Genomic DNA, 9262 nt, shown 5'->3' on the forward strand with positions numbered 1-9262 from the left:
CTCTCTGTGTGTTTGTTTCCTTGCGGACGAGAAAAGGGGGAGCGCACATTTCCGAGAAGGCGTGTCCTTTTAAAAAATGCAAGAGGCGTTGCTTTGTTGCCGGCCGTTTTCGCCGGTGTGTTAAACACACTTTAGAAAGGAGTGTCCCCAGACTATCAGAAGGCGGAGATCTCTGATTGTCTGGTGCCGAGACTAAGACTTTTTGACTTATAGCTCCTACATCTCTTTTTTGCCTTGGTGCTATTTATTTTTAGAAGCTAAATCATTGAGGCTGTTTGCAAAATTGTATTGCGCTTGATGTGAATTAAATAGGCAGTTACGTCGAAATTTCGCCTCTGGGCGAGCATGTCATCATTGAAATGGATCATATAATGTTGTGGTGGTGACTTTAAAACTTCAGCATAGAGGATTTTTATTGCAACTTTGGTTTCTGTCTGGTTTCTGTTACCTTACCTTCAAAAATTACCGCTGGCTTACCAGTGCCTCTCCCGCTCCGTCTGTGCTCTGTGTCTCAATGTGACATGATGTGAAAGCATGCACAGGCGTCAGTGTTGATTGGCTATCACTTGTGCTGTGTAACCAATCAGAGGGGGCTGTAGGCGGAACATTGTTACAAAGCCCAATGCAGTGGGGACTGCAGGCAGGGAGGGAGACAGCTGTATCAGAGCCAAAGGAGCAAGTTTTAAAATACATTTATTTGATCGGTTATCAATGAAAAAACGCCCAATGCCGATTATGGTAAACAGTAGGCTGTGTTTACTCGCACACTGTGCGCCTAAATCATTTTCCCGGTTCGCACATATATATATTTTTAGGGGCAAATGCGAGTGAAATGCTCGCACTGCAGAGCACTTCTGCCCGTGCCCGACATAAACTTCGCCACGCCGGAAATCCGGCGCTGTGCCTGAGAACTTTAACCCCTGCATAAGTGTAAAAATTGTGTCATAATTAGCACATGAATTCCTTAGTTATGGCCAAAAACATGTTTTGTGAGGTCATGGTGACCTTGACCTTGGACCACCAAGTTCTGATTGCATGATTGCATCTTGAGGCAACAAAACTGAGCTCGTTTTTCTAAGTAAATACCTGTGGTTGCTGATGGCTGCTTTGCAAAAGGGTCATTTAGGAAAGGGTCACCTAAAGGAGAGGAATCCAGCAGAGAGGGAGGAGTAGGAGGAAAAAAGAGGAAGACAAAGAAGACAGTCAGAGAGCAACTAATGTTAAAAACAATATGAGCTGTCTAGAGGACAGAAAACTAAAGAGAAACAGAGCAGTAAACAGTCAGCTAAGAGATGAGAGGAGAGGCATAATGTGTGAAAAAAGAGGGGATGAGGAAGAAGAAGAGCAGAATACATGGATAATAGAGTCGGGGAAGAGAAGCTAAATATCCCGAGGAACACTGATAAACAGAGGGGAATAGTAACCTTTGAACGGGTCTGTTTTGAAGGGGTCTTCAGAGTGGAAGGGGTCAGTGTGAAGCTCCTGAGGCTGACTGTTGAACACAGACGGCTTCACTTTGAATGGATCCTCCTGTGGTAAAGAAAGAGACAGAGGGAGATAGACAGTCTTAGCAAATACGCACACATATGCAATACATGACAGTACTGATAACATTGCATACACAAAGCGCCAGATTCTCTACTTCAGTCTGTTTTCAGGCACTCTGCCTCAAACACGTGCTTTATCAAACAGGCATACGAGAAGTTGCAGTTGCATCTCCATTTAGTGATTATTTGTAGGGGTGTCAAATTATCGCGTTAATTGCAAATAATTAATTACAGCCATATTTAACGCGTTAATCTCATTTTTAATGTCTAACTTTACTGTTTCTGTATGCCACAGAGTTGCCTTTTATAAAATCCGTCTGTAGGCGTAGATTGGGCTTCTTTGTGCTTGAGTTGTGGGAGAGCTGCAGCACTACAGAGCAGAGCCCAGCATCAGCATTGATGACTGTCCCCTGCAGTGGTGGTCTGCTCACTCAGGAGCCTATGAAAAGCTGTCTGCCCTAGCACGCAAGTATCTCACCTCCCCGGCAACCTCCGTGTAATTTTCGGGACAATCAGGGCAGGATTCACGATTCAGGACAACTGCTTGGATTTCGGAACTGTGCCGAAAAATTCGGGATAGTCCCGAAATCCAAGCAGTTGTCCTGAATCCTGAATCCTGCCCTGATTGTCCCGAAAATTACACTAGAGCAGAGTCTGGAGTAGTTATTGCCCGATAAAACATTAAAAACTGATCATGGTGGTTGAGTTGTCATGCAGCCCCCACCAGCTGCACATTGGCTGCAGCAGTTCCTACATGAATTACGGGTGTTGTAGTTTGTAGAAGAGAAGACAGCGCAAATTGCAGCCGCAAGGACAGGGAAAGCGCAGGCAGCCACGAGAAGGAGTGATTTGCACGTTGCAGAGCAGCCTCTTGTTCTAACTGTTCAAAACTGTTCTATAAACTGATACAGCTGTAACGAATGTACCAGGTGTCTTTCATTTCGTTAGCTTTTATTTTCTATCAAGTTTAAAGGACAAGTGCACTTACATTGATTACTTTAATAAAATAAAACGAGAAATTGGAAAAGAGGAAAATAATTTAGAAAATTGTTAAAGTAAAAATGGGGAACTGATCACAGATGTATTGTTTCTGTGTGTTTTTACATCTACTGTTGCATTAATTTGCAGCTATGCTTTTAATGAAGCTGACATGACATGACAGTCAAGCACCCCCCTGGTGGTCGAGACTGAAGGTTGCAGCACTCTTTATTGGGACTAATCTCAAAAACAATAGAATGTAATGGCTAGGTGTACTGCATCTATGTTCAAATGTGTTATTGTTGAAAACAATAAATATGACTTTATAAAACCACTTTTTGTAATATATATCAATCTTTTGATCATCTGCCACAATAATGTAATGAATTTAAATGAAAATACCTCAAGTTGAGGGCTTTTCTCTGCAATTTTGAGATGAGATTAAAAAAGAGATTAATTAGATCAATTAATTACAGATCATAATTAATTAATCTCTCCATTTTTTTAATCTCTTGACAGCACTAATTATTTGCACTTTATTGCACATCCATGCAAACTGACAATATACAATTAGGCAGGCAATGCAAGGCAGCTTTATTTGTATCGCACATTTCATATACCAGGGCAATTCAAAGTGCTTTACAGAGCAATGAAATATAAAACATAATAAAGGATGCAGATTTACAATAAAAGAGTACAGAGAAAAGATATAAAAGTTTAAATTAATCACAAAATTATTTACAAGTTTACAAAACAAATCACAATTAAAAACATCAGAAGAACAGATAAGAGGTGCAAAGATAAAAAGATTATTTAGAATGATTTAAAATTGAGTTTAAAAGTAAGTTTGCAGTCATTGTAGGATGGAGTAGGCAGAGTTGTGGTTTGCTACATTCACAACTGCATTTGTCTTTCTTTTTACAGTATATTAACAATGACTGTTTGGCTTTTGACATGTTGAGTGTATGTCTAAGCCACTGCAACTGGTAGAGCGAGAGAAATGCCAAGAGCTGCCAGTTCAGCTGTTCAGAGCACAGCAAGTGAGATATCGCATTCATGAGAATGGGACAGGCGGGCAGACATACATGCAGTTAACCCAGAAAGATAATGCCTCCAGCCACGACTTTTGCCGGCATGGAGGCATCAAAAGATGGACAATACTACCAGTTGACCCAAGTTGCAATGAACTATCCTTTAATAGTTTTTCACTTAACCAAAAGTGTGGCACTGAACCTTAAGAGAGCTTTTTAAAAGAATGTCTAGGGAGAGCAAAGCCTGCCCTAATTACACCACATAAGGGCACACATACATACCAATCCACTTCCCTCAAGATTGAATTTCGCTTTCAAAACTTTTTTTTTTGCAGTTTGCCTTGCTCTGTATGCATTCTGCTAGTCTGATTTAAAACCTTGTGACAAGGATGCCCAATATGGAACTGCAACTTGCAACAGTGTGTATGTGTATGTGTGTATACGTGTGTGTGTGTGTGTGTGTGTGTGTGTGTGTAAGTACATAAAGACGTTTCTTCATGTGCCATNATGCCCAATATGGAACTGCAACTTGCAACAGTGTGTATGTGTATGTGTGTATACGTGTGTGTGTGTGTGTGTGTGTGTGTGTGTGTGTGTAAGTACATAAAGACGTTTCTTCATGTGCCATCCTGACTCATCCTCACTCTGTGCTGGGCTCTATCTTGTTATGGCTTATTAGAAGATCTGCCCTCTGCTTCATAGGAAACCCTGAGTATGATCCCATCATTGATCCCATGAACTGTTTGCCAGGTGTAAGAGGGCCTGAGCCAAGGTAATTATGTTATTATGAGTAAAGTGAATGGAAGCAGAGCTAAATTGTAGGATTAGATGAGTGCAGTCTCCAGGGAACACATTGGAGAGTCAGGGAGAAAAATAATAACCAAGGATTTAGCAAAAGACAGGTCAAATAACAGAAATGACAGCTAAGAATTTGGCATGCTGCAGTTTGCAGACTGCTGCTAATCTCTTGTCTAGATGATAATAGGCCTGGGCAAAGAGGAGGAGGAGTAGGATTCTAAAAAGCCTGGAATTAAAAACTTTTTTTCTGCAATCTTTAAGAATTCTAAATAAACTAATACTGTTGGCTGAAATATTTTAAAGGACTGTTTCTTGTATCAAAAATAATATTAAGATGCCAGTATGCTTTATTGAACTGCTGCTGATTTTCATGTATCGCCTTGCCATAGACAATGTCATGAGTTTTTCAATGACTTCTATTACCAGCAGCTCAGTAAACACTGCCACATACCATCTACACCAGTGAAATGTCAGAAAGGTATGATGGTATGAAGAAATTAATACAGCCCAAGCCCAACACACACTTCACACAATGAAAATCAAGGTGAGAGCTTGGGTTTGCATTCTTGACACAAATATTTCACAATGGGTCTGCACCATTACTACACCAGCGTACGCCTGTGGTGTGCCTAGCAGGTGGAGTATGTGCACCATTTGATGGGTATCATAGCCAGCAGATGCGCCAGATCCTCCACTAACTTTGAGCAGCAAGAGCGGCCAATATTTAGCCACAACCACATGGCTCATACAAACAAAATAAAATCAGATTAATAAGACTGAGAACTGATGAATGTCATTTAGGCTTAAGTAAAATCATATTAAAATCATTACTGTTAATGCAGGCAATTATTTGTCAATTAGGAAAGCTATTATGGCTTTTGCCCCGTAGACCGTCATTGTTGTTTGCTCTATCAGCTGACAATTACGTAGTTGATGCCGCTGGCTGACAGATTACATTCCATTAAAACAGCTTTCCTGGCCCTCAGCGTTACCTTTTATGTGGCACTCTAAAATGGAACAGACCCACTTTTCACGTGTACAAGTGAGTGCAACACTATGAACGTTTCCATGGAGAGACTGAATATGTGTGCCGTTATCCCCATGTTTAAACAATATCATGTAGGGTTGCTAACGTAGCCTGTGGTCCCTTAATTCAAATGCATTCTAGCCTGTTGATAACATCAGTTAGAGGCCCTTTAGTCTAAAACTGGAATGTGTTATCAGCCACATTGGGAGGTAAAAGCAGAGTTCTTATAGAGATCCTTACCTGTGCTGCTCTCACCATGGCTGGGAATCCACCGTTCTCTCTGTCATTGAAGCCCTCACTCATATCAGCAAGGTTGGTCATACTGCCTCCATGGGTTCCGTTCAAGGTGCTGTTGTACTGCTCAATGCTTTTGGACACTTCCTGTTGGCTGTCCTGAATCTGGGACAACTTACTACGAGCCTGCAGGAGAGAGAGAGAGAGAGACACACACACACACACACACACACACACACACACACAGTTCAATAACAGTGGGATAAATGGATACATTGGTGCATGTTCTTCTTGCTTGAGACAGCTCTTCAGTTATGTCTGATTAGGATATCTTACTTCTGAACACCTGCTAGAGTTGAATGCACGTAAACACAAATACCGACTTCAGTGGTAACAGAGAAGTAGGTTATACAGTGCAATGATGCCCTCTGTTGACACTTTTCAGAAACACACACACACACACACACACACACACACACAAACACAGAGTAAGTCCCTGTGTCCTACCTGGTTGATCTCATCCTGTGTGGCCTTCAGAGACTTGATGATAGTCTCAAGTTGGACCTTGCCAGCAGCAAGGCTCTGCTCCAGCTGGTTCTCCTCCTGCTGCAGCCGGCCAAGGTCGGCCTTTGCCCGGCTCAGCTCCTCCTCCTGGCTCTGCAAATCTGACTCCTGAGAGTGGATCTGACTCTGGAGGGTTGAGATCTGGAGGCAGAACAGAATGAAATTAACACCTGCCCAGTGACAATGGCCTTTGAAATCATCTCTGTATCTGACAATTTATTAAAGCCATAAGCTGCCACCACATCATTAAAGACACTTTGCTTTCTTCCCTTTGGCACTATCTAAGTTGCCTCTTAGTAACTGTAACATTTAGCTGAACTGTAAAACAAACCCCAATTTGCAATGCATCACAGGGTTGGAAACTTCTGCCATGTTTTCACTTTCTCCCACATCCCCCAGTTCTTCCTCTCTCCCTCACCATCTGAGACTCTTCTTGGCACTTCATCCTGACTTCGTTCAGCATGTCCTCTAGTTTGTGTTTCTGCTGGTCCATTTCCTCCAGGCGGTCCTGGGCATCTTGTTTCTGTGCCTCCAGGTCTTGCAGGCTGGCTGTCTCTCTGTCCAAGTCATTCTGCATGTCCTGAGGAACAGAAATTAAAACAAGTTAAGAGTATCAGTAAGTATCATGTGCCAAATATTGGTGTCCATCACATAAAATAAGAAAAAACAAAGCAACAAGTGGTCAGATATAGGGTTGGGCGATCCAAACTGGCATATAACGATGTCAGGGAAACGCTGCACTGCTGCTATAGTCAAGAGCCAGTCATGTGACACAATTTCTTCACTGTCTGGTGGTTTGGGAAACTGTAGCTCACACTGAACATTTTTACAGTCATGGTTTACTGCTGACCTGACATTGCTCACCTGCCTGTCCCGAGTTCTGCCTCTCTCTCCTCACTCGTCACACACATATTGCACTGAAAGCTTCTGTAGAGGCTGCAACAAGCCAAAAAACTCCGTCGTTTGTACTTTTACCCTCTAACAACTTCATCCTCCACTCCTTTAATCCACCAGCAAACTGCCCAGTTTCCAGGCTGTCCATCCCCGGCAGCACACGGGCCTGATTACAGAGGCAACTGCTGTATTCCCGGAGCTTCACTAAGCTTGTCTATTAGTCGCAAGCATCACTTGCTTTCATTTTTGTTGGCCAGACTTTGCAAAAGCACATGGGGTATGGGAAGCATTTTATCATACATAATTCGACATGTTTAAATGTGTTCACATATGTGGTCCCACCCTCTAAGCCCTTACCATGTCAGCTAACGCACTAAATATCTTTCAAGGGGGGGCAAAACAACACGTATGCACTTCAGCACCTCTGCTGGAAAAGTCCTAGGGGAAACACTGTCCTAAATCTATGTATGTTAACATTTATCTTGTTTTTATTTAGATATAAAACTTAAAACATGCAACAACATAAGAAGAAGAAAGAATAGTCTTACAGAAAATGTCTTACAAATTTGGGAAGAGAAAGTTAGAAACATTTTCTGATCTAACTTGAGTTCACAAAATACGGGACAGAAATATACAAAATTCATTCTGTTGTGGTAAACAGTGCCATATGCTATGAAATTGCAATTTCAGCATTTCTTTTTTAAGATTAGGTTCCATCACACTTGTTTTAACAAACTTGTTTTAACAAATAAATACTAATTTTTAAAAGCATCCATGATATTCATACATTTATTTTATTACTCTCTTGCTAAAAAAGCATTACATTTGGTGAAGAGCGCATAATGACTTGTTGAGGACTCAAAACGCATAGTTTAGGACTTAAGACTCGACTTGGGACTTGTCAGCCTTGACTTGGGACTTGACTCAGGACTTGCCTATCTTGACTCAGGACTTGACTCAGGACATGAGTGCAAAGATTTCTGACTTGTGACTTGGTCCCACCTCTGACCATTGCACATAATGTTTCTGTGGGTTATTAATGACTTTAAAAACAATAGAGTCAGCCCAGCAAATGTAAGCAAATACTGATCAGTGACTGTGACGGAGGGAAATCTTTTTCAATAGTGCCAACAAACTTTGTCGCTAAAATAGGTGCCAACAATTCATCTGGTAGATAAGTCTCTGATCTTCTGCAGACGGTGAGTAGAGGCCCAGCTTTTGGACCTACCACAGAGAGGGTCAAGCCCTTTTCAGATAGGAGGTGTGCAAATTTGCAGGAAAGCCCAATCAGTCTTTTTTCAGCATTGGCAGCATAAAAACAAAATCAGGAAGTGCGGCAAAATGCCGCCTACCTACTTTTGTTTATACAAAATGCGCCTTTTTCGGGGCAATGGGGGGCGTGAGGAAGTAAAACGTGTAGCTCAGCGTGTGACGTAAACAGTAACGTGGGAGAGAAGCTGCAGCTGGTCAGTCCTTAGGCGATTCTCTCATAAGTCGGCCCGTTCTTCACCATTCCTGTCATCTGACGGTTAATTTTGCGAGGGCAAGGAGGGCGCGCAATTCCTTGTCTCCCCAGTTGCTCATCTTCACAGTGTCTGTCAGGTTTGCGTTTCCCTCTTCTGACTAGCTGCTCGCTAATTCCTGCTATCAGCTGTTGTTAGCTCAATAACTATGATGACAACTGTACGTTTCAAGACTTTACTCAAACTTCAGCACAACAATAACAATGACAGCCCCCGCACTTCCTCACTCAGAACATACATGTAATTCGCACATGCGCAGTGGGAAACATAGCACATAACAAACTCCCCTTTTCTCTTTAAAGAAAAACAGTGCAAAGAAAACATTTCTTTTTCTTCTTAGTGGCCTTAACAGATAGCCAGGTTTAAAGTTTCTGCTTTAATAACTACAGTTGAACAGTAAAAAAAGTCTTTGTTGTTTAGTCCATTTAGCTTTTAAGCTGCCATACACCTTCACTGAGAGCCCTCAAGAGAACGAGTGCAGACGTCCCCTTCTTGGTCAAGCAGTCAGCGAGCTGCTCCTTAGTTGCTGACCACATGATCTGCTGAATAGTCCCAGAGTTTATGAGCTCCTTGATACTGCTGATCTCGAGTCGGAGTCTTTTCTCTGTGACTGATTTGGTGGATTTGACAGCATCAAAAAGAGAGTGGTTGTCTGTTACACACACA

At 42.0% G+C, this 9262-nt stretch overlaps 1 protein-coding gene across 5 annotated transcripts in view; it reads right to left on the reverse strand.

The window, feature by feature from the left end:
- Positions 1-9262, reverse strand: part of LOC126397128 (epidermal growth factor receptor substrate 15-like 1) — a 122348-nt gene that overhangs the window by 49040 nt on the left and 64046 nt on the right. For 4 of the 5 annotated variants that reach the window (XM_050055666.1, XM_050055665.1, XM_050055664.1 and 1 more), the window contains 5 exons: positions 6598-6759; positions 6123-6320; positions 5622-5801; positions 1425-1530; positions 1087-1137 (listed from right to left, as the gene is read on the reverse strand). In XM_050055666.1, the coding sequence (XP_049911623.1) occupies positions 1087-1137; positions 1425-1530; positions 5622-5801; positions 6123-6320; positions 6598-6759 (697 nt within the window). The remainder of the gene's footprint in view (positions 1-1086; positions 1138-1424; positions 1531-5621; positions 5802-6122; positions 6321-6597; positions 6760-9262) is intronic. The other variant, XM_050055668.1, reaches the window with a different exon arrangement.

Source organism: Epinephelus moara, chromosome 10 (genome assembly GCF_006386435.1).
Source record: "Epinephelus moara isolate mb chromosome 10, YSFRI_EMoa_1.0, whole genome shotgun sequence".
In the NCBI taxonomy this organism is placed as follows: Eukaryota; Metazoa; Chordata; class Actinopteri; order Perciformes; family Serranidae; genus Epinephelus; species Epinephelus moara.